Source organism: Lissotriton helveticus, chromosome 4_1, assembly GCF_964261635.1.
Source record: "Lissotriton helveticus chromosome 4_1, aLisHel1.1, whole genome shotgun sequence".
Taxonomy (NCBI): Eukaryota; Metazoa; Chordata; class Amphibia; order Caudata; family Salamandridae; genus Lissotriton; species Lissotriton helveticus.
Genome location: NC_136063.1, coordinates 446,876,937 through 446,903,561, shown reverse-complemented (window position 1 = coordinate 446,903,561; position 26,625 = coordinate 446,876,937). Strand labels below are relative to the sequence as shown.

Genomic DNA, 26,625 nt, shown 5'->3' with positions numbered 1-26,625 from the left:
TTTGATTTTCTCAAACGCTCTGTCCATCATCCCCTTTGGTATTGCAGCCTATGTAAGCGGGTGCTACCATCACTTAAGACAGATATACGTTTGCTTATATCTGAGGTCACTGCACTTAAAACCTATAAGTCACCCCATAGGAAGGCCTTTCAATCCTGAAGGCAGGGTGGTCGGTTTTAAGTGTAAGGGTGTTCCTGCATGAAAGGGACACTCCTATAACCTTCGGAAGTCCATTCTCCCGAGTTGTAAGTGTATCAGCTATTACGACAAATAGAGTGGCCATGCGTCACTACGCAATGACCATCTCTAAACTGGCTGGAATGAACCCAGTCATGTTTGGTATCAAACATCTCCGAATCATCCGCCCACACCTTAAACGGTGTGGGAGGTATGATACCTCCAGTAGGCCCTCAGTGCTCCCAGTACCAGTCTTCTAAACCCGGACAGCAAACTATGGCAGCTGCCGACCAGAGACACAATTCTGCCCTCCTGCTGCTGAGACCAGCTCGAGCAGAGGAAGGCAGGACAATAGGTAACCTGTCACAGGGAAGTGTGACCACCTCCCAGACAGGACTTCATGTATTAGGACAGGGTGGGGGTGCTTGCCAGCACCACTCAGTCTGCTTAAAGGGCACATTTGGTGCGCTCCTTACATACCCCAGTTCAAACCAGCTCAGGGAGCCGTTGGGTCCTGCTCTGGCGCAAAACTGGACAAAGGAAATGGGAGTATCCTCTCCACTGTCCAACCACTCCCCTGGGAGGGACCCCGGAATCATCCGAACCCTTTCCTTAGGGTACTTAACGCTTACCCCTGAGTGGGTCCCTAGATTCGTCGTGGGACAAGATTCAGATCAGACACCACTTCTACTTCAACCGTCTGGTATCTCTGGACTTTGCTCTGGGCACGAGACTGCAACTGGGAAGACTCCTGCTGCTCCTGGTCTCGTCGTCCTGCTTGTCTGCTGCAACGTCTGCGCTCCATACAGGATCCTTCCAAGGGCTCTGGACATCCAAGACAAGGAATCTCGCTTGAAGTGAAGGAGTCCCTTCCCTGCATCTGCAGACACCACAACTAAGCTGACCGGTCTGCTGATCCTGGGCTCTCACGGACTCCAAAGGGCTCAGAAACACAGGCCGTGGTTCTTCAACTCCCTCGAGGCCTGCACGGTCTTCTCACCGAGTTTGAGGCAAGTATCCCTAATCGGAGCCGCAGGAACCGAATCCCTATGCACTGCGTCGACTTTTCGTTGCAAAGGCTTGTTGGTGCTCTTCCTCAGATTTCTTCGGGATTCAAGTAGCCTCAACCATCTCCTGTGACCAAGATGTTCGTCCTCACTGAACCTCTTGCACTGTGGGCCTGCATCTTTGGTGAGCTGCTCTTTGGTGAGCTGCTCTTTGGTGAGCACCCTCTAGCGACTCCAGTGCCTTCGGCCTGTGGGTCCTCTTGATTTGATTCCAGTGGGCTCCCCTGATTGCTTGGGGCCTACTCCGACTCTCCTGCATGTGGTGAGTCACTGGACCTTTCTGGTCTCGATCCTGCACCGTTTCCACTTGCCACATTGTTCGCAGTTGCCAAGGCTTGCTGGTTTTTCAGACAGACACAGACTCTGTAACTCTCAACATCTGACGTGGGCCAGCTCGTGAACAGCTCCTAGTCTTCCTCAGCGTCGCCTAGTCCAGACAGCTACAGCTCAACTTTCCTGCAACACCAGACATTGGTGGGCATTTGTCTTACGTGCTTCCTGGTCACTCCTGAGTGGCATAGACTGTCTCCTCCGCTTGCAGGTACTTCTCATCTGGAATCCACCTTTGGGTTCCACCAGACACTTTCACCTTCGCCAGCGGCATCTTCCCGAAGTCCTCCATTGAATTAGACAGAGGTGTCCGACGCCACCTCACACCTATGCACCAGACTTCCGTGGTGTGGGTATCATGATTCCTAGGGTATCCATGGGTGGTGTGGCTCTCCAACCTTCTGTCTTCCACAGAGTTTCTTCAGGGTCCACTGGGAAGGGTGCATCTTTAAAATTGCAACAGCAACTTACCCATTGAATAGAATTGAGCACGCAGTCGTTTTCCCACTCTGCACATGGCCTCCGTGGGGTTCCTGGTTACTTACCTTGGGTGGTTCCTTGGGTCCCCAGCCCTTCTACGTCTTATGGGTATAGTCTTGACTTGAGTCATGGTTCGCATCCCACTATTTTAGTATATTGTTTGGTCTTCCCCTGGCGACCACTGTGTATTCGTGCTACTTACCTGTTTTATTTGCAAAGTATTGTGTGCATGGTGCATATCTCCGGGTAGGAGATATTTGTATGAGTTAATGAGTGTCTAAATAAATACCTATCTTTATAAATACACTGTGTTCTTTTTAATTTAATCTATACCAATAAGATTAGGTTCTGGCAAAACAAGCTGCTTTACACCCCTAAGCCTGAAGACTGCTCTCCACAGCTACCACTTAGAGAGCTTCTAAGGTAGTCTAAGGCCACTGAATTCACCATAAGGGGTTTCTGGATTGATGCAACGCGCCCACGTACATAAGTGAGCACCATATACTTACTAAGCCAGTCTCCAACAACCCACATTTAATCACAGTACATGATTTCTCAAGGTTTAAGCTCCGAATATTGACCACTGCCTGCTCTTCCACCTCCGAACGACATTTCGCCGATTTTTAGTGATAAATGCCACAACCTTACTTGAATAAATGCGTGTCTTACCACTCATACAAATTACAATCAACTTAAATCCACAAAGACCATGTTCTTTCATAAAAAACACATCAGTTGCCTTACTAAATCAATCCCAACTACAACGAAACCTCATTAAGGTAGTTTCCAACACCACATTAATCATTCTTAAGAACAAGTTACTTACCTTCGGTAACGCCTTATTTGGTAGAGACTACCTAGTCGCAAATTTCTTGCCTTAGAATTATCCCCAGGCATCAGACTGGATCCAGAAATATTTCGTAAGCAATACCCCCTGTGTAGGTGGAGTCGACAGCTCTGCGTGACATCGTCCGCGCTTAAAGTGATAAAGGCGGTGCCTATATAGGTGCCACCCCAGCACGCTGATTACCGCTTCTTTTCGCAACTTTCAACACCAGAAGCATGGAGCCACCAAGTCTTACAGCTGGGTTGGAGAGCAGGTACAGGCCTCCAGTGCCTTTCGGAGCGCAGAGCCAGCTTGCTCCAGCAGATCCAGCTTGCTCCAGCAGATCCAGAGGCTTTAGCCATAATGCTTAAAAGCATGAGAGCAGCATCTTGATTGGATAAGGGAGTTGGCTGTGGAACCTCACACTCAGACTGAAATCTGGAGCCAGGAACATCGAGGACGTGCTACAGGCAGTGCAAGGTAAGCGCACCTATGATTTAATATGTCACCAACTGCCACTGCCCTACTCTGTTGCTGTAACAGAAGTTCCTCAGCGGGTAGCCTGATCGGCGGTTTGACAGGCATGCTCAACAGCTCGTAATACCACAATACTGCTGACATTGCACATTCTCAGCGATGTCGTAAAGATCTAACCAGGGTTCTTCCCACTGCTGAAATAACTCTTTCACCAACTCTGGGTGGAGACGCCATTCGTTATCTGCTAGGCATCTTCAGCTGAGTTTGTTCGCCCTGGCATTCAGAGAGCCTGCGGGTGTTGAACCACCAGGGATATGCCATGATGTTCCAGCCACGTACAGAGGCCCAGCGCCTAAAGGGTAGACTTCACCAGCCCGGTTTGTTGCAGTACCATATGGCAGTACCATATGGCAGTGGTGTTGTCTATGAACATCGCGCTAGACTTCTCTTGATGGAGGGTAGAAAGGCTTACAATGCCAACCGGAACGCTCTGAGCTCCAATAGGTTAATGTGGAGTCCAGATTCCAGTGGAGACCTGAGGCCTCTGAGCTCCACCTCTCCTAGATGGCCACCCCATCCCAGGAGTAATGCATTTGTCACTACCATCAGATCTGGTTGGGGAAAGGAGAGGGGTTTGCCGTTGACCCAATCGCGGTTCATTAGCCACCACTGCAGATCTTCTGCAGTGCCCTCTAATATCTGGACCATGTCAGAGAGATCCCCTTTATGCTGCACCCACTGGAACTTCAGGTCCCACTAAAGAGCCTGCGTATACATGCAGGCAAGTGTGACAAGCAGGATGCAGGAGGCTAGGAGGCCCAGCAGCCTTACAACCAGTCTCAGGATAGAGGCTAGAACATCTGTATAATAGCCAAAATAACCTTGGCTCGCCATTCATGAGAGAAGCCCAAAACTGCAATGTGTCCAGAACAGCTCAGACGAAAGGGGGGCATCTGAGAAGGGTTCAATTGTGACTTTGGCATGTTTATAGTGAACCCCAGTGAGTGCAGGAGGTCCGCTGTAGTCTGTAGGTGGGAGATGATCACCTGGGACGAGCAAGTCTTTAACAGCCAGTCATCGAGCTAGGGGGGAGACTGGCACCCCGATCTCCGCTGATGTGCTGCAACCACCGCCAACACCTTGGTGAACACCAGAGAGGCGCTGGTAAGGCCAAAGGAGAGCATGGTGAACTGAAAGTGCTCAAGCCTTACCATGAACCACAGGTAACGTCTGTGGGCAGGCAGGACAGAAATGTGGAACTGTGTGTCCAACGCTACCATCCAGTCTCCTGGGTCCAGGGCAGCCAGGACTTGAGGGAGCAGGGAGCCTTTTTACATGTCTTCTTTTTCAGGAAGAAATGGAGGGCTATGGTGTACGATAGGACAAAACCCCTGACCATCTTGGGCACCAAAAAGTAGCAGGAACAGCAAACACAAACTACTTCTTCTGCCGAAACCCTCTCTACGGCTCCCTTGGCCAATAAAGACACCACTTCCCGGAGGAGCTAGGAAAGATGGTCCTCAATCAGCCTGTCGCGTATGGGTAGAAGGGTGGTCACGAAGGGGAGGGAGTAGCCCCTTCGGACAATTTGAAGAACCCAGAGGTCGGATATTATCCACCTCCAGTGGTGCAGGTGATGGTGTATCCTACTCCCCACTGATTTACAGGATGGTAGATGGGCAAACTAAAGAGGCTTGGTGGCTGCGGCTGCCAGGAGAGTGAAATGAAATGAAATGAAATGAAAAGAAATTTATAAAGCGCATGGCTGCCCTTGAGCGTCCCAGCGCTGAAACCAAACACAGGACCACCACCCAAATACAACAGAAGCGAAAGCCTAAAGGGGGAAGAGATAAGTTTTCAAAGCCTTGCGGAAACGCACTAAATTGGATTCTAGAGTGGTGGACTGAGTCGACCTTTAGCAACCAGACTCAAGGTCTGTGGGTACCACGTCCTCGGCCATGCAGTGGCTGGGAAGCTTGCATGCCGTGGTGGCTGGGCGAGTAGAGATGCAGCTGGAACCCACTTCCAAGGCCACAAAAGGATCAAAAGAAAGACTGGGGTTGGCAAGGGGCCATGGAAAGTCCCATGGTATTGGCTATAGCTCTACTATTCTTGAAGCACTCCAACACTGAGTGCACATTGTCTCCGAAGGGTCAGGAGCCCTCAAAAGGGCTTGTCTATAAGCAAAATCTAGACATCCGCTGAATAGCCAGTCGTCCTCAGCCAGGTGTGGCACCATAACGCCACAGAAGAAAAACACCTCTGCCTAGCAAGTCGGTTATGTCTAGACCACATCGAATTATGAACTTAGCTGTATCTCTCCAGTCAGCAATAGCTTGGTGACCGTATAGCCCAGGATTTAATCTGGAAGTTGAGGCTTGGACCACCAAGCTCTCCAGGGATGGGTGCTGTGAGGGGCAATTGGGGTCCCCGGACGCTGAGCATTGTCAGTGGGCAATTGCCAGGTTCTCAGGAGGCCCTGTGCAGGGCTTGGGCCAGGCCCCTAGGAGGATGTCCGTGAGGGCTTTGTTAAACGGGAAAAGAGTGTTAGGTGGGATGACTCAGAGTTGAAGCACCACCATCAAGACGCTGGTCTGGACAGCCACAAAGCACAGCTGAAGGTCCAGGGTCTCTGCCGCCCTCCTCAACATCATAGCAAACAAGGCTCCCTCCTCATTAGCCATGGTAGGAGGAGAGACCAAGCCAGTATCTGGGGAATATCCAGTACATGGCTTCACAACAGGTGTCCTCAGTGGAATCTGGGGGGTCGTATTCTTCAGAGTCCAGTGGACCCTCCAATTCCTCCCAAAGTTCTAGCCCATAGGATTAAGGCATAGGCTCCAGCCTGGAAGACATGGCTCCAATTGGGGAGCCGCCTATATATGCACCACGCACGTCACTCCGGGAAAAGAGGACTTCACGCAGAGCCGAATGATGCCACCTACCAGCGTGCAAGGGTACTGCTCACCAAACATTTCTGGCGCCAGTCTTGCGTATGGGGATAATTCTAAGGTAAGGAATCTGCCGCTAGAAGTCTTTATCAGATTAGAAATACTTAGTGAAAGTCCAGGAAACTTTAAACCGTGCATTGTGGAAACAAAATCATCTAACAAAAAATCCAAATATTTTCCATTCCCATTCATTGCTAAATGTACAAGTTCGGAATATTCAGAGTTTAACACTCCGAGTCTAGTAGCTGATGATTAAGAGCAAATCATCTTTCTCCTTTCAGTGGTTGTACACGATCTAAATCCTTAGTATCCATGGAAATATCTCCAAAATGCAGGATCTAAGAATTATTAGTCAGCAAGAGGAACATCTTATATATTTACCTAAAGATCTTACGTATGCATTACTCTCCCTCTTTTAATGAATTTGATCAAATGTAGCACATTAATCTAAGAATTACCATTGCTTTCAGTGAGTCACAGCCCTAACATGAAACACCAAGGAAACTACTTGCTGGTTATCCACCTAATTACTAAACAATCTTCTTATATCGTTTTATTTAGGTTGTGCTACATTATGAAGGCTGAGCTTGCCAAATGCATGAGGACACCTGTTAAAATTAAGGTATTCCTTTGTTGAAAACAAAAGATAGTTTCAACTCGAACTCCTCTCCTTTACAACAGTTTTATTTTAATGATCTACTCTTACTTTAGCATTAGAAAACACAGAATATAAATAGGACTACAACGTTCTGATGGCAACTAAGAGATAAGTGCTGTTTTCAGCCTTGTGACATCACATTAACTGACATGTTAGAGTTATGCTGGATATGTCTGTAGCACTACAATAGCTAGTGAACTATACAGCATATCTTTACAGTACATATAGTGAATATGGCTACGCAACAATGCTCACGCTTTCTAAGCGGTACACAAATTTAGGGAAATAAAGGTAGAAAATCATAACACAAAAGTTCGGGTTGGTTCTCTCCTGGTATAAACATCCTGCCGCCTAGGGAGAAATAGCCAGAACCGGAGAAAACCCCTGGGCGACAGACTACTTAATAAAGAAATACCGAAGCACACATAAAAGTCCAATAGTCATGAAGTATAGCCAGTAAAGAGGTATTGCGAGATCAAAGTTGTTTGTCGTGATTAATTCTTTCCACAGTTATTCACATTTCTTGCGCCAGTAATATCCAATACAGACAGGCAGCCGAGCCGACAAGTGTTTCCTCAGAGACTTTTTCAAGGCTGAATTGTATGGAAAATGCAAGTATTCTGAGTGTATACGCGACAAAGTAGTGCCTCACAATTAGAAAGGTAACATGTACTGATGCATTTGGAGCTGTACAGGAGAGAGGAGTGTCCCGTGCTGTTACAAGTAGTGAACAGCTAGACATCAGAGTGACACACCCAAATGGTATGGGGGCAAGGGGAAAGTCGTATGTTTGTAGCCTTGAAAAGCTTTAAAAGTATCAGAGAGTCCATACGTATGTTACTGACACTGTAGCAATACTTCTTTACTGGCCATACTTCTTGACTATTGGGCTGCTGTGTGTGCTTCGGTATGTCTTTAATCATTATTCAGCATATTTGAGCTTTTATGTATTTTATATGTTCTATGTTCTTCCCCGATAGAAGAGAGGGTCCTTAATAAAGGACTCAGTTTTGTACCAACAGCACGTCTGGACAAGTTCAAATATCCACTGTGAGCAGGCTGAATTTTTAGAAAACTTAAACTTAAGGCATTTTTCGAAAACCAGGCCCCTAATGACAACCAGTAAGATATAAGTGACACAGGGCTCAGACTAAAATCCACCTTTTACCCACCACCGACATCAATGTCGGTGGAACTGATTGCCTTTGGACAGGCGGTCTTTAATGACATCGAGGGAACTGAAGAGAACGAAACCTTTCATAACCTGAGTAGCAAAGAACAGGGTGTACTAAGGAAACTACAATGTTACAATACCATCACCATTAAGTAAGAGGACAAATGGGGGGAGTGTAGCGATCCAGAACAAAAACGATTACATAACAGAATGCAAGCGACTACTGAGTGACGGAAAAAACTACAGAAAAATGAAGGATGACCCGAATTAAAAAGAAAAAACATGCCATAGTAGAAGAAGCTGAAGCAAAGAACTTAATTTCTAAGCAAGAGGCCAAGTACATTTGCACGAAAAAAGAAAAAGTGCTGTATTTTTATACAATGCCGAAGATTCATAAAAACAAAACCCACCCCCAGGTCGCCCGATTGTATCAGGTATTAGTTCTCTCTTAGAACCCTCGTCTCATTTTTGTGATTTTTTTTTTTCATCAACCCTTTAGTACAACATGCAACGACTTACCTGAAGGACACCAACAATTTGCTTAATTTACTAAAAGACATGCCATTTGACCCACAGAACAATATCCTTGTCAGTCTAGACATAGAAAGTCTATACACAAGCCTTCCACAGGATGACACCCTAAGGGTCATTAAAAAAAAAAACATTGACGAAACAACTTGCGATTTTAACACTCCGAGAGATTTTATGATCCACTGTGCAACATTGGCCTTAAAAGAAAACTTCAAGTTCGAAGGAGATCTCTTCCCCCAAGTTAACGGAACATCAATGAGCAGCACTTTTGCCCCGAGTGCAGCAGGGCTCTACGAGTACGAAAACACTTATTCTTCCCCTTCAAAAACCATATAAAATTCTGGAGGAGGTTTATTGACGATATCCTAATAGTGTGGGATGGACAAGAAGATACCTTGGCCTCTTTTGTGAAATGGCTCAACAGTCATGATCAAAACCTGAAATTCGCTAGCTCATCGGACAAGGACAGAATAACCTTCCTGGATGTAACCATTGAGGCAGATGAAGGACATTTTAAAACAACCATTTAATACAAACCCATAGCAAAGAACACACTACTAAAAATTGATAGTTTTAACCCATACTCCTTAAGAGAAAATCTACCTTATGTCCAATTCCTCTGTACTAGCAGGAATTGTAGACACATCGAAGAGTATCACGAAGAATCAAAGGATTTATCTGACACATTGAGAAATCGAGGATACCCTGGAAGAATAATCAGGAACTCCAGGAAAAGAGCGCACAATCAAAACAGGGACTCAATGCTGGAAGATAATGAAAGAACTGGCACAACGATGCAACTAACTTGTGTCACAACATACAATACCATCTCCAATAGAAAGACGAAAATAAAAAATAATGGAACATCTTGCAGACTGGCAAGTTGAAATGGGAGAAACACTTTTCCTTTAAAAAAACAAGCAGCCTGAAAGATCGTCTGATCTCAACACGTCCAAGATTTGACATCAATCGCAAAGAGGCCTCCGTATTGAATGCACGGGGTCTTCCTAGTGTCACGGGACATTATCCCTGTGGGAATTGTAGTGTGTCACCTCACAACTACTACAAAAACACTGTAATTGGACACGGGTAAAACCTGTTTTTTTAAAACAAACACACCAATTGCAACTCTACATCAGGGCTCGAAAAATCCCAAAAATGGTACTAGTCTTGCAGGACTAGTACCGTAAAAAATGTCCTCGACCTAACTGCAACCTACTTGACCTCCGTCTCTGAAAGCGGAGCAAATGTGACAAGATACCAAGATTTAAAGGTATCTTTATTGCTCATTAACTTTTAAATCTTGTTATCTTGTCACATTTGTTCCGTTTTCACAGACAGAGGACAAAAGTTGGTATGTTTTCCTACTCGCCAGAAAGGCCGAGTTGGACCTAAAAACAGCTCAACCTTGCTAAATTTAGCTCGACTATGCGAGCGGTCTAGTGGAATTTTCGAGCCCTGTACATGTCATATACATGATCAAATGCCCCTGTGGTTTAAGGTACATCGGTATGATCAGCAGAAAAGTGAGAGTAAGAATATGCGAACATCGAAGCAATGTACATTGCAAACGCAACCACCAGAATGACCGACCATTTCTTACGATCAGGACACACTCCCCATGACATGAAGTGGGTCATCGTTGAACAGACAGACTTCAGGAAATCTGTTACGGAACTAAGAACAGAGCTGGAAGTACCGCCTTTCCACACATAAAAACTGACTCAATGACAACATTCTGTGGGATTCCCTTAATTAATTACTCCGCCTTCTGAAGTACTATTATTTCTAATCATGATTCTTGTGGAATTTCCTCCTTTATACTGTGAAATCATCAGTGTCAATAATTTTTTTTTTTTTTTTTTTTTATAAAGACCTTTATTGCACATTATCGTCAGGACACAGCTTAAGGCCTACAACCTCTGGGGCCGGCCGCGAGCATTCAAGTGTTAAATTTACAATACAAAGAGTTACACAGCCGTTTAGCCGGCATCCCAGGGGCCCGGCGGCAAATATTCATAGTGTGCTTAAAGGAGCTGTTATCATTGTCTGAAATTACTAAGGTCTGCTTTTATAACTGTAGAACCAAACTGTTCATGAAAACAAGGGCACAGCTGTAGAAAAACACAGAGCGATCCCAGAGGGTAAATAGACATATATCCTCAATTATGTTATCTGCAATATTAGGGATGCCTTCCAGAACCGTTCCCAGCCCTCCCTCTCCTGTAATGGTCGGGAGGTCTCCAAAGCTGCGGGGCTTGTCACCACCTACAGCCATAGTATAGTTTTAATCCTCAATCCGACAAACACTCATCTGAGTCCTCCCTCGGTGGTTCACAAATGTTTCCCCTATACCTGTTCCACGCCCCCCAGATCAGACCCCATTTCTTGGGGCAACCCCTCTGGACAAAGACTGCCTTCTCAGCCACCATCGCGTCATCCATGTCGCTGCACCATTCTCTCAGTGTGGGTAACACAGGTGAACCCCACAGTTTAGCCACATATCAGTGTCAATTTTGAGTGCATGAAAACTTCACGAATGCACCCTCTTCATAATTGACTTAGTTCCTTTTAATTTGTTTTCCTTATACAAATAACTCTTTATTAGTGCTAGGTCTGCCAAATAACAAAAATGTATAAGATGCACACTTGAATACATAATTTTCATCCTGGAGCACTCCCTCTTTGCAACTGCTCCGACGACCAGCAACACAAAGTCTTGTCTCTATATCCACACTTGGACAAGAAACACCACACATGCACTGACAAGGCGTGCCACGCCCCCTCACGTCATTGCGGAGCGCCAGCCCGACCCGCGGCTGCGTTTCCGGAAGTTAGCCTCAACACAAAAACCGAGTTGTGGAACACCAACACATACTCAGGATCCCGCGTAAAGGCCGTAGTAGGTAATGACGGAGGGCAGTGTACCCTGTTGAAGTGAGTAAAGTACCCGGTCTCAAACACCGGAAGGTCGCACATCTAGATCTCTGTTACGGAGTCCCAACAATTACCTTCTCTCTTTTTTTCCACCCCCAAAGTGTGACTATAGGCACTGCCCCCTTCTGGGATCCATGTCGCTCTATTGAAAAGCGACTTAAGTAAGAATTTCTTTATTAAACCTTTTCTTTTCAACAAGTACCATTTCTCATTAATTACACCACATTGTACAGCGTCTCCCTGAACAGAGGGACTAGTCTGAGTAATGGGGTCGACCTGTTCACAACAGTTTAAACATGCCTAGCATTTGTTCACCTGAAAGAGTGATGAACACATGGATGTATAGCGGTCCTCACCATAGTGACCTAATCTGATGAAGTCGGACACTGTGTGATGCACACATGAGTGCATGTTTTTCCCCATGTATGTTTCACTTTGTACATGTGTGTTTTTGATTCCCGTTTGGGCTTTTCTTTTTACAGATGACAAGTTCTAACAAAACAACCGCAAATTAGTTCTTAAAACATTAGGAGAAACCAAATAGGTTTTTCTCTCACCTTGCGCACCTTAGAGTGTGCACAGTAGACTGTTGGCAGTCTCTCAGTCTGTTTTCCCGTTTTAGACCTGATGAAAGCCAGCATATGGAAATGTCTGGCTGAAACATATAGACCAATCTGACCTTTTTACAGGATACATGAGCCGAATCTAAGCCTCTAGACGTATTCGCCTTTTCTTTTTAACCCTGTCCTAGGGCCACGATAATAAAATAATTTTCCTTCCTGCGGGGGGACCCTATAGATAGTTTTAACTCCTGTATCAGTCCAGCTCACCTGGCCCAAAAAAACACCAGCTCCTCTGTAATTCAGGCGTTGGAGCACACCCAGGGTGCACTCTGTACCTTGGGTGGGAATCCGATGATGAAGCATGCCACCAACTAGGTTGGTGGGTGAGGGTTCTTCTTAAAAAATAAAAATAAACTTTTTTCCCCACACAAACTAGTAATTGAATGGCTTAATTATCTGTGCGAGCCGATTCTTGATTGATGTAGACTAACACCAGGGAAAGGAAAAAGCTGCTCTTACTTCCTCGCTTTCCTCTTGATATTAAATAGTTTTTAAAAAGGTGACACATGGAAACAATGGCATTCGCAGGGACTAGCCGTGCTGTGAGGAAGAGCACTACAGATAAGACCCGGGTGTTTCATGACTGTGGCACAACACTCCTGAAAAGAGAATTGAGTAACTGGTAAAAACAGGCGAGCTACTTCAAATGAGGGCCTTGCAACATTTTGGGCACCCCAGAGGCAGGTAAAATAAGAGACTGGGGGGAGAGATGGATGTCCATGTGAGGGGCTTTATGATGGCTTTTTTTTTTTTGCATCTTCACGACTATTTTCCCTTCAAAGCGACTTTTTAGTATGAACACAATATGAATCATTGATAAACAGACTGAGTAGTTACATAAAGAACTGAAGCAAAATAAGATGTGAAGCAACGCTATTTTAAATGAAAAGACAAATAAAAGATATGGCTGCCGATAAACACGGACTTTTGTAGAATCTGAAAATGGCAAACACAGAAAAGGACTTAATGGCGTTCAATGATCAAGAAATGACTAAAGAGCATGCTCGAATTGTCTGGCATTGAATACTGAACTTCAAACCCCTGTCTAACATGTAATGTAAAATAAGTATATCAGCAACTGGCATTACTCTGGCCAGAGATTTAGGAGAGAACGGACGGCAGTCCCTTGTGCAGTGTGCTAAGAGGCCTTTACATCGGTTGTGTTTGTATGAAGGTTTGGGGCCTTCACCTCCTTGGTGTTGTCGACCTGCCTTGATTTAGCTTCTAACTAGATTCTGGTCTATAAGGAGTATGTAAATTGTGCATTACTAGAGGCGACAATCGTGGAGCCGTTCTCAGTATTTCTGGAACCTGTGTGGGCAAGGAACGTGTGGAAAGGTTTGTGGAATTAGTACTGGTTGGGATTGTGGATTAGTATCAGGAACCAATTGGTCTGGTCTTTTTCACTTGCCAAGGCTCATCTGGAATTCGATAGTCAGCATTAAATGGATGTAGTTGTCTGGTGCTTTGAATCCACTTTTGCTTGTAACGTTTCCAGTGATGATACTAGGTATAGGTGTCTATTTGGAATAGGTGAGACCCAAAACCCTCATGAACTGATGAAAGAAAGCGTCTAAGAGTTGCAGGTCCTGTATTTGACAGAAATCTAGGTCTTAACTTTGAAGCTCAAGTTGTACAGGTCAACATCATATATCCCAAAGACAATCATGAGTGGCGTATCAATGTCAACATCCTGGAAGTTAACAGCGTATGAATTTATGAGCATCTAGAGGTCATACCTTTTGACAGAGTATCTTGATGCTGAATTTCGATGATCTCAATGTCATAATGGTACACCTATTGCAACCAGATCTATGATTCTTTTCAATGTCTGCCTAGGGTTCTAGAGAAATTACAGAATGCACCAAGGTAGAAGGAGAAGCTCCACAACGCTTTTTCTTCTTTACACAAAAATGACATACACTCTTTCACATTATGGCTTTCAAGCAAGCACAGGATGCAGAGAGCATTAAGTATTTTTCCAATTTCCCCGCCATACTTAAGGTAATTGACAAGTCTAACGTGCAAGGACCTTCATAGTCACTTGTGAGCCGCAGAGAACTACATTCTTAACACCAAGCAACACTACTTCAAAAGAAACACTCAAAAATATGTTGTGCCAGTAGAAACAGGCTTGTCTATCGACTGTCAAACTAGGCTGAATTTCCCCTAACTGCTGTGAAATATCGATGGTGAGAGAGGTCTACAGGGGTCTGTAAAGATATCATGGTCATCAGTAATGGTTGATGCTCTCCTATGAGAAGTTCGGATTCTCTTTGGGTCTAGTCTGAGAACTCCTGCCCAGACTCGAAATAAGGAACTCTCAAAGCCCAAATATCTCGTGGTTTTCAATAAAACATTCATGCAAATACTGTAGCCCTACATGTCATAAGGTACGCACAGCAAATGTAGCACTGCAAGAAACGTTATTTAGCTACATGTATACGGATCCACTGAGCACAACATTTATAGGTTTTTGTTTCTGTTGCTCTTGAAAAAATGGCAACTGCAACACAATTATAGAACACTTTTCTTGTGGAAACCGAGAAAAGAAAGTCTTGTTGAGGAGTCCCTCAGATCTCTGCACATACAAATAACCGGTGGGCACAGTTGGACTTGTTGGGACAGAACAGAAAAGACTGGTGTGTGCACTCTTCTGTCGAGGGGGATGGTGCCTAAAGTAATAACTGGGAAAATGAAGCATTGCTTAATTTATTATGTTTATTTAACCAATAACTCCTAGTCTGGTGAGAATTTCCAAAGCAGCATGTGGATCAATAAAAGATCCAAAGCCTGAGAACCTATACTTTTCCAGATGCCCAGGCTCTCCTACCCCACACACAAAAAAGTCTAAAAAGAGGCAGTGGCAGAGTCAATGATAAGAATCCAAAACTCCTGGTTACAAATTTTCGTCAGCAAAGATTTACTGAATTAAAAATTGAAAGAAGATGCATTAAATGATGCTTATAAATGATATTTGGAGTAGACAAACTGGCAGACTTTCAAATGGGATTCAGAGATGCTGAAACAACACATTTCCTTGGTATGTGCTACAAGGGCAGTTACTCGCAGAATCAATGTAATAATACAAAGGTCTTCCTTCATGTAAAATCTGAAAGTCATCCTAATGTAGGCATTTATGAAGGCTTTGTACTGCATTTCAAGACGACCTTGGAAACAACAGGGAACCAAATGGTTTGCTTAACAACAAACTCAGCCAAAACTTTGGACAAAACATAAGGCTGCACAATTACAATTTTAACATTAACACCTGCGCAAGGCTCACTAGAATACAGCAAGTGAAGATCAAGCACTAGCATAGATACTGCCACCAATCATCAATGCAAAAGTAGCAAACAACGTGGATGCTTTTGAATTTAAGTTTCTAGTTAAAGCTGGCTTTTAGAATTGTCAGGAAAACACATCGCCTTCCATATTTCAAATGGCTCTAGGACCTGTCCAGTCATTGGAACCCATCCAACAGGCAAAGTAAGTAGTAATAGTAGTATCAGTTTCAAGAAATATTCTCTCACCTCCCCTTCTTTGCAGCACTTGCAATATACAAGGCCATTCCAAGGGGTTGAATGCCTTTTCAGGGTCAAGTAAAAACGCCTTAGCTGGTAAACACAGCTCTATATGATGGAGAATTGCTGTAAGGAAGGTCTGTGAGATAAATCCCAGCTCGCCTGGCAGGGTATCATCAATCTTCTGGCAAATACTTTAGCCAGGATTTTGATATTGAAATTTAGATATTGAAATTTATAAGTGACAATGGTCTTTCAGATGTACAACATTTTGGGATTTTGCTAGATTTTAATAATTTAATAATGATTGCTTATCTGTCCATGTAAGGAGTTTTTAGCTCGTAAAGTTCTCAGGGGCATATTTAACAGGCACTAAAATGTCTATGTATTCAGTATAATACTTTATAGTAAGATGGTCTGATCCTGACCCGTTGCTACTTATTCGCTCCTTTATCGCAGCTTTAATGTCTTACACTGTCAGAAGAGCTTGATTGGGTTTGCTAAACTCCACATGCACCTAGGCTCGGACACGTCCTATAAGTAGTCTGCAGCCCGCGTTTAAGAGGTCTACAGTTTCTCATAATATTCTACAAATATATGCAGAACTCATTTCACACGTTATCTTGTCCTTCAGTTTTATTCAAGACCAATGTTTCATCAGGCCTCCTCACATCGCCTAGCCAATGCATCCTTCAGCAGTGTCTCGGAAGGCCAGTTTGATCTTTATTATTGTGGCATTTTTAGTGGGCTTCTCGCGGTCCAGCTCGAATGCCAGCAACTTATCTTGGACGAACCCCAGTAAATGCCAAATGGCCAGTTATGTGGTGACAGTTCTATCTCAAATACAGGTTCATGCAAAGACAAAAAACAAAGGTGATGGATGAAATGCTTGGATTAATCTCCGCCACTGGCAGTCGCTTAGGCCAAATGTGGGTCCCGTGCACACTGTCATTGGAACCAAGCTACAGCTTGCTGATTAACTAACTAGGGTGAAACCGATCCTGGTTTGCTTGTGTACAGGTTTAGGGAGGACCTGGTGTGGTGGTTCAGGTTAGACTCTTCCTTTTGAAGCAGGGTCAACGCGGCTGGACTGGTCGTAGTGGGCACTGGGCATTTCCCCAGTGGGCCGGAGGCCGGCTTTGTGCCAGTTGGGGACCGGTTTTGTCACTAGGGGCCGGTTTTGCAGCAGTGCTGCAATATCGACCCCCTGTAACAAAAGTGGGACCAGTGGTTCGTGCTAGCAACTCGAGCCCCCCCCCACACCCCCATCCCCCCCCCCCCCCCTCCCCACCAGGGCCGGTTGAGCAGAAATCTGATGTGGCAGAAAAGATAGACTGAGATGCGGCCAGAGTAATTACCAGTGGCTGAGATTAATTTAAGCATTCCATCCATCACTGTTTTGTATACTTTAGTGGTTCTTGCAAGAAGGCACTTTGGAATATCCATGCCATCCATCTGGTAGCAGTGTGTGGGTTGGAGGTGGAATTTAAATGTCAATACCACTGGAGAATGATCTGACAATGTCCTTGGCAGCACCATTGTATCTTACGCTCAATCCATCAGATGATATAGCAACCAGTAGCCTATACAGGATCTTGAGTTGTAAATTGTATAATAGAGCATGTGCTGTTCTGTGTTGGGGTGCTAGGTCCTCCATACGTCTTTTAAATCAGCCATACTCATTATCTAGATAATATTTTTGAGCAGCCGTAATGTGGATCTTGGTGTGTGACAGGATCTATATAACCAAGTCTAAAATCATATTGATGCCCCACAAAAAAATGTGTGTTGTGCTAAGCACTTGATATCTATTAAGGGTTTCATCACAGAATTCTGGGGAGTCTATGTTTCACCCATATTTATCTATTGGTGTGAATGTTCAATCACATATCTGCTCTTAGTGTCTGTAATCCAGCTGCAGGTGTTGAAGTTGAGATGTGTATGCGTTAGCATCACAAAACCGCTAGGCCACGAGTTATAGGAACATTGCTATATTTAATCTTTTGCTGTCAAGGTATACCGTAACCTGCCTCATTTTAGGGTTGTTTAAATCTTGTGTATACCAGTTTATTAGATTAACAAACCCTTGACTATCGTTCATACTAAGAATATCCACAACTGTATAGTGTCAATGCGGAGTATTCAGCCCTGTGTTCCTTTATTTTAACGCACTTCGATGAAGTGTATATTTTTCATACCCACTGTATGTGGGTGTATGTGTATGTGTAAGTGTATATTTTTCATACCCACTGGTCCGTTTGCCTACTTCCCCCTCCTTACCCATACTGACCAAATCATCAGTGAATAACCATCCCTGTACACCCTCAAGGCACAACCAGGTCTCTAACTACAATGTTACCAGTGTGCTGTTCACTAAACGCATGAAGGGGCCAGAGTCACACAGAAAGCCCGGGGATTCGGTATATTGGTAAAATGTGAAGTATATCATCTAGTTTTGAATTTCAAAATAAAATACATAATATAACAATGTGTAACAGTGATCTAAGGCTAACCATTACTTCGCGCAGAGCAGCAGAAACATCACCTCACCACATCCCCCCCAAAAAAACGGATGACCGGGTTGCTGGCCTGGCAGCACATTTCAGCTCTTTGTCACAGGTAGTCATACAGTCCATTGGAGTTGCTGGCGTCAGAAGGTTTGCACATGTAGTTTAGCTGGGTATAACCTGTATATATTTCAGGTTCAGTTTTCTTGAGCCTCTTGTACAGATGAGGTGAAATCTGGGAAAAATTATATGGGAAGAAATATATGGCTGAGTCCTCACATCGTGGATCTTTGTGCACGGTGCAGGATTGTGTCCTGGTCCCTATAGTTTAAAATTATCCCCATTATTGGGAGTGGTTCTTGTTCAGGTGGAGGTCGGGATCCAATGAATGGTTCTGAAAAGACCCCCTCAGCTACAAACAGTTCCTTCAGGAGAGTTTCACCGTCCCCCACCTCCCGACAATGCAGATATTATTTCAGTGTGACGGCCCTTTAGATCTTCATTTATGATGCAGGTGCTCTCTACCAAGTTTTCCAAGTTTAGAATGTTTACAGATGTTGCAGCATCATCTTCAAAGTCAGATATTCATCTTTAGGCCCTGTCCAGTCTAATGGCGCATTTATCTAGTCTGTCATTCTTTTGATCCAGCCACTGTGTGAGAGTCTATATTTCAGTCAACACAGGCAAGCTACCTTTAATTTCTATATTCCCGCCTTCATTTGAGTTCAGTGTTGTTGGTCTGTAAAATTGTGGGCATTATGTCTTTTTGTCGAAGCATATTTCCCCTCCTTGGAGTCAACTCTCACATATAGTGCTATTATCTACAGGAGTGAAATAAAGTTTATCTCTTCTGGCTTCAAAAAGCTAGCCTGGTTTACAATGTTTATTGGTACTATTCCTTATGCCTTTGAGAAGTGATCCTTTAAAAAATGTGTTTAAACAGGGCTGGGTCTTGGGGTGGGGGAGAATTCACTTCACCAGTCACCAACATAGCTACCACCTAGCTCCAACCAGTTAGCAATTTATCATACTCTGGTTACCTTAAATTCTGGTCCAGTGCATCTCAAACCAGGACCTCATTTGCTCATATCAGCAGCAATATATTTTAGTCTATGTATTCGCCGTTCCCAGTCACCAGCTGTTTTTATAGGAAGCGCATGAGGCCAGTTAACGGGCCCTCGTTTTAGGTCTGCTGTTTATAGCCTCAATTGGGTCTTGGTGTGCTGCATGTAGTTCAGACTGAAATGCCATTTTGCCTTGGGACTTGCATCATGCCCAACTCGCATGACAGTCTAGCAGGGTACCTCATCCTCCCCCATAACTTTAGTCTCCAGGCCCATCACCATTTGCGGCCTCTGCGTCATCGCTCTCACTGACCGAGCCCCCCTTGTGTCACTCTTCAGTAGCACCATCCGGATTGCACCTGTAGATTTCCCTCTTAGTCCCACTCCCTTTCCTCCAGTCCTGTTATAGCATGGAGAGTTCTTTCTGGGTTCGGCTCACCGGACCACACATTCAGGATTGCCACAAGTAATGCTCTTCTCAGTCTGCTCCATCATTGCTGTGATCACAGCTTTTCACCACACATTTCACACTGTCTGCGAGTAACATTCAGCCTGCCACTTGTATGTTCAGCTGTCCACATCACCACAACGTTCACTCGTAGTCGACTAAAAAATCCTGTTTCAGGTGAAGTTCTTTGTCCAGATTATTTTGCTGTCAAGTTGAATTTGGAAGTAACATTCGCTGTTTAATTCTATTTTTTGCCACATGCTCCTAGATCTTGCAGCTTATACCAGTTTTAATGTGTGGCTCTCTGGGGCCCCGCCCACGGGATTAACTGTTGTGACAACTATGAAGAATCATTGCAAAACATTGTTTTTATGTTTTACCTACAGTTTTCGCTGTCTGTTATTGAACCCCATATAATAAAATACCAATACAGAGCGTGCATCGCCCATTGCTCATCACTAGTTGGCTTTCTTGGCAATCTCTATTGCTCGTTTTTTATTTGATGACTTTCCTACCTCTTCTTAGGTTTATCCTTCTTTTTCTTGTGTTTGTCCTTATCCTGCAGCACAGATCTTTACCATCCTTTAACTGGGTGGCTATCACTAGGGCAGGAAAGTGACCTGTTTACTAGAATAGGTTTCTTTCTACCCAATGGGAGGTAATGGATGGACTGGTGAGTCCAGAATGTTAAATATTAGTACCCATTTGTTAGTACCCAAATCAGGAAAGGCCAGCAGTAGCAGCGTGTTAATATACATCAGCTGCTGTTTTATCCAGGGTCATAGAATGGGAGGAACATGCATGTTATGATGTGTATAAGGGAAAGGGAAATCCTCCTTAATAAAAAGGCATGCCTTGGAAGATCCAGCATTACCTTTCGCACTAACTAAAAGAAAATGAGCACAGTAAAATCAAAATGAAGTCCAGTAGTAGTAAATGGCAGTATTTAATAAAGGAAGAACTTATATTCTGATGTGTCCTGATCACTGTACAATAAGCTTATGCTCAGATGTTGAATGCAGATCCTTTACTCTGAAAATGTTAAATTGTCACTTCATGACATGCAATACCCAATTTTTATAATTATATGGAACAGTCTAGAACCAGTGTCTCTGCCCAACTCAATGGTAATCAATGTATTGCCCATAAAATGATGGCAGTCTGAACTGGCCCATCGAAATATTGAAAGGCTTTAATTGTAAACGGTCAAGAGTGACTATTGTGCATGGCTAATAAGATACAGCTCGAAATGTTGCATTATGTTACAGTTACATTAGACACAGTTGGATTACGGTCTACATCACTTCTGATAAAAATGCTAAACAAAAAAAATACAAAGCCATCACCTTCCTGTCGTGATACAAGTACGAGCAAGTTGCAGACAAATGCACATCAAGAGATGACACAAATATCATAGTTTTTTTAAATGGGTGAACGGGCTGTACTTCCTTACGTATAAACTACAACCATAGAGAAAATAATAAAAGTCACCTACACTCCAATCCATACACTGCACCCCCACATCATCTAAGGGTCGTGGAAGAAGCTACAGACTTCAAAAGTTGTTAGCTGAGAGTGGAAGACTATGGTTGCCAAACACCATGTTCTCAGTCAGGCACTCCAACAGTGAGGTCCAATCAGCTCTGGTGTTTGTCAGATGCCATCACATACCAGGGGGTAGGGGTTAGAATGTACTCCCCCTTGCACCCAGCTCTGATGGAGTGGAATGGTAACAAATGGGTATGATAGGAGGAGCTAGGAACAATACATGACAAATGAATATAATCACCTCCATCTACTCTGCAAGAGCAAAAACACTGAATGAAAGCTCCCACAGAAAGTGCTCCTGTGGAGAGAACGGGTTAAGAATTTGGAGCTCAAGCCCTGCCTTGCACGTTAGTCGAATTAAAAATAAAATCTGTACTATTGTAAATGACCACTTCTACTGCTGCTTCAAACATTAGCACAACATTGTTCTGTTCCACACAGTTCAAGGAATAAATGCATGTACTCTGCCAACACAGCTATTTATTCGAGTAGGCACTCTATGTCTAGTAGAACAATATTCATTTGCTAGAGATCAACCACCTATTATCAAGAAAAGGGTGTTTTGGCACTTCAGATCAAAGAATCTATTCTCTAGATAGTTTGATTTGATGCACGTAAAACACTTATTTTACACCAACACCTCAGATTAGCAGCTATAGTATGTCACACGTTGAAGCAGGCATAGAAGAACCATACAAACTAAAATATTAATACCAACTTCAAATAAAGGCAGCCTGGTAAAGAAACAATTGAGCGTCAGACCAGTGGTGGCCATCAAGCCAAGGAATGGATAGATGACTACAAAAACCCCGGATCAGGCTTACCCTACATAGCAACAACACAAACAACAAGGAAAGTATCTCCTGCTTCAAGACTTATTAATGAAATGTATGAGAACAATTGCAAATACTAGCAGCAGATATTTTGTGGTATCTTACCTGCGGCCTGGTAATGAAGATTTTCTGGTTTAAAATTCTCAGATTTATCCAAACAAGGATGTTTTGGGTCAACGTCATCGGTTTCAGCAGAGTTTGTATCTGCTCCACATATTATAGCTAAGGCTTTTGATGGTATAGTTTTGGGTATCTGCACAAACTGGAGCCAGAAAAAGAAAGGTTTCTTTATGCAATAAGTACAGAAAAGGCAACTAGGTTTTCAAAGTGTTAGATAGTTACTCATTTCTACTACACCATTGTAGCATTTGATTATTGTGTTTGAGGTCTTTAGAATTTACAAGTTTACTAAAAACCTTCTGATGCAGGTTTGTCTGGATGAGATAGGACTACCAAGATCTTGACGTTCTAAGTCCACATTGGAATAATACTTTATTTGTTTAATGATTTATATTAACGTAAGGAAAAGAAAATCAGTCAACGTAATTGCTAGCCCATATACACCTTTCGCTCTTAACGCCTCCAAAATTCAATGCTTTGAGGTACTTTAATGCAATGGCTGATACCTATGACCATCCAGCCACAAACAAACTGCATAATGCGGATCTCAGGGTCTTACACGAAAGCAAACAGCGTACACACAATACTAGCACACTATTGAATTTAATTGATTTTGTCTCAAGGGAGTTCTTCTCACATCTCCCGGGCCTTCCAATAACCTGGTTAGATCATATAGCCATCTTGTTCTGTCTAAGCGACTAAGTTAAGCACACAACACAACTTCCTCTTCCTCGATAACTGTTCTCAAACATAACTTTGAGTCTAATGAGACCAATGGCATGATCCAACTTAAAATAACACATGTACTTGATGACCCACTGACTGACAAGGAGTACTTATGTCCATAGCTTATTTTGGTCTTAGACAAGCCAGGCTCTACTAGGAAGTTTGCCCTTTAGTATTCAAGTTTTTTCATGGAAACTTAAACTTGTATGCTGTTAGAGAGACTCTGGTGACAAGTTTATTCAATAGCTGCTAAAGTAAAATACTCTGAGGCCATCGAAGGCTATGAGACATATGTAACACCGGCATACTTCCAATTTCCCATCATATTTGGCTGAACCAAACCACTCTACTCAGAAGATTTTTAAAACAGTTCACGAGTTGTCTACCCATTAGTGCCCAAAAGAATGCTTGTACTTCACCTTCAGTTTGTTCATATTTGTCTTTCTTTTTATGCCTAAAATTCAATCCAGTTATCATTGTTTGTCTCTGAAATCAAAAAGTTGTACAAGGTCATCTGGCAAGCAGGTAGACGTGCTCGTCATGATTAAGCATGGGCGGAGTTAAAGAAAAAACTCTGCTGCGCTAGGCAGAGCTCCACAAGAGGCGGAGTGCTTTAGAAAAATGCAGTTCGCTGTGTGAATTATCGCGAACTGCACCATGCACAGTACAAGTGGGCGCTGCTTCCTTTCTGCCACCCGAGTAGATTTTCGACTCAAGCGGCATCTTTCTCAACGTGAGCGAACGGTTTCTCAAAGTGAACGGTTGTGAGCATACGCAGGCACTTGCATTGAGAAATACGACCGCCAGCATTGTGAAATCTCGCTGGGAGGTTGATTTCCCTCGCTCACGCTCGCCAACTTGACATTGACGAGTGCGAATGAGGAAAACTCTCCACGGGTGGTGGATTTTCCTCGCTCAACAACTTGATGTTGACAAGCGTGAGCGAGGAAAAATACTCCAGCCCGCGAACTCCACGGAGTGCGTAAAACTCCACGAGCGGAGCAAAGTTCACCAGCATTGAATTTTGCTTCCCCGATGACCCATATCTTAAGCATATTTTACAGCTGTTGGCACCTACTGTGTCAACAGTTATATGCAGCAAATTGTGGGATTACTTTGTTATAGAGATTTTCCTTGGGCCCTTACAGTCTAAATGATTACAGATCTACCTCCTTCCTACAATTCAATACCACTCTAGCGGAGAGAGAAATAAAAGTCCAACTATCCTCCTTTGTGGCAGAAAACTCAATATTGGATTCTGTCCAAGTTAGATTTCGGCCTCATTGAGTAAAAGAAGTTGCTTTGGTGGCAGTTAAAAATGAATTTTGGATGGTTGGATGAACCATAGCTGCTTGATAATCTTCCAGGTGGCCGGATGCCTTGGTCAATGCTCTTTTCCCCATGTAGAGAGTTAAAAACTTTGGGAGTCACAATATAATCATTTAAACATCAGGTGGTCAAGGCTTCTCTAGTCTGTCTTTTACACGTTAAACTTTTTCTGCCCGAGGACAAACTTTAGTACATTGTTCAGCCCATCATTGGTTGTCACCTGGTCTATGATACTACATCTTAGGCTTCCTTTTTTGACACTTCAGTTTCTTTTGTATGTTCTGATCGGGGCCCACTGTCTTCTGCTTAAACTTCCCTAGAGGTCCCTGATCTCCGGTCATCATATTGGGTTGCGTTGGCGCCTGATTTCTAAACATTCAATCTTTAACAGCACATGTATTGGTTTTAAAGTGCAGCACAAAACTTCCTTTATATTGTATTGTATTGTAATTTCATTTGTATAGCGCTTACTACCCCTGACGAGGCGTCGAAGCGCTTTTTCGGCGAGTAGCACGCTACTCCGGGACCCCTTAGAGGATTAGTGTTGAATTAGTATAGTGAAACATGCAAGTACATTTTAAGTAGTGGATAGGTTAGTCAGTTATTTGGATTTGGAATGATACAGAAGGATAGAGGAGGACAAAGGTTTGTATTTATATCGCGCTTGTTGACGCACGGTATTCAGGAAGCCTTCAAAGGATTAGTGGTGAATTAATATGGTGAAATATGAAGTAATTTCAGTGGTGGATATTAGTCAGTTACTTGGAGTGAGAAGGATAGCGGAGGGATAAAAGGGGAAGAAAGATTTGCATTCATATAGCCCCTGATGGGTGTTGAAGCGCTTTTCTGGCGAGTAGCACGCCACTCCAGAACACATAAAGGATTACTGTTGAAAGTAGTATGGTAAAAAATATGAAGTAATTTGAGTAGTGGATATGTTATTCAGTTATTTGAGTAGTATATTAGTATAGTTTAATATTGAATTTGAGAAGTGAACATGTTAATCTATACTACTATTATAAAGGAAGAACTTTGAACCTTTGAGGCGGGTAAACTCGGGAACCACAGCGCCAATCCACACACCCGATACATCATTGTAATCGTCAGGGTGTGCAGAATGACATAGGCTATATAAACTATAAAAATATGCGTTATTTAAAAAATGTACCTAAAAAAAAGTAGTCCCTTCGAAGTAGCGCCGGCCGCAACCTGCGTGCTGACGTCAGGAGTGCGGGGAGGAGCGGTGTCCAGGAGCGGCGGACATGGCGCGGGGGAGGAGCGGTGACGAGCGGCGGACAGGCGGTGAGCACCGGCGGACAGGCGGGAGGAGCGGTGACGAGCGGCGAACTGAGGAGCGCAGGGGAGGAGCGGCGGCTCAGGTAAGGCTCCGGGGGAACCACGGACAATGTCGGGGCAGGCGGGGGTCGGGGCAGGCATGGGACGGGGCGGGCGGGGGCCCGGGCTGCTGGACAATGTCGGGGCGGGCGGGGGTCGGGGTCCCGGGCTGCTGGACAATGTCGGGGTGGGCGGGGGTCGGGGAAGCTGATTGCTCCCGGACAAGGTCGGAACAGGCTGCTAGTTTTGATTGAAAAGGATAGTGGAGGGATAAAAGTGAAGGATTGTTTTTTTTTTTTTTTTTTAGGTCTTAGCAGTAGGAGGAAGTTTTTGGATGAGTAAAAAGGAGTTTTAGAGGGGAGGACTCAGGGAAGAGTTTAGAAAGGTTTGTTTTAGGGGATCGGTATAGTAAAAGGTGTCAGATGATGCAAGGAGGGTAGAGTAGGAAAGAGTCTAGAAAGGTTTATTTTGGCAATTATAGTAGTGGTATGCGGTTTGGGATAAATGAGAGAGTGGATGTAGAGGATATATTGTTAGATGCGTAGGATGAGATAGGGTAGTGCATTGGAAGGAGTAGAAGAAGTTTGAGATGAGTCAGAAGGTTGGGCTAGAAGATATATTGAACGAATTATAGGCTGAGAAATAGGGTAGTGCATTGGAAATGCTAAATTAGAAGAGTGTGATACATATATAGATCCTTAATTACCTTGAAAGTATATAGATGAATAAAGGAGGTAAGTATATGTAGATTAAACATATTGATAGAGGCACCGGATGAGAAACAGGGTAGTGCATTGGATATGCTTTTTCAGGAGAAAAGTAACAGACACACAGATCCAGGTACATAGAAGGTACATAGATGCACAATGGAAGTATGTACATGTAGACCTAAGATGATTTTTTTTTTCTCTCTCAACAACATAATTATTTTACATGTTAATACAAAGTAATACACAAAGA

General features: G+C 43.8%; 1 protein-coding gene across 4 annotated transcripts in view; it reads right to left on the bottom strand.

Moving 5' to 3' along the window:
• RAD54B (RAD54 homolog B) overlaps positions 1-26,625 on the bottom strand; it is a 608,133-nt gene that overhangs the window by 404,528 nt on the left and 176,980 nt on the right. For 3 of the 4 annotated variants that reach the window (XM_078687026.1, XM_078687027.1, XM_078687024.1), the window contains exon 3: positions 22,261-22,417. The exons of the other annotated variant lie outside the window; for it this stretch is intronic. In XM_078687026.1, the coding sequence (XP_078543152.1) occupies positions 22,261-22,417 (157 nt within the window). The remainder of the gene's footprint in view (positions 1-22,260; positions 22,418-26,625) is intronic. 4 annotated transcript variants of the gene reach the window in all.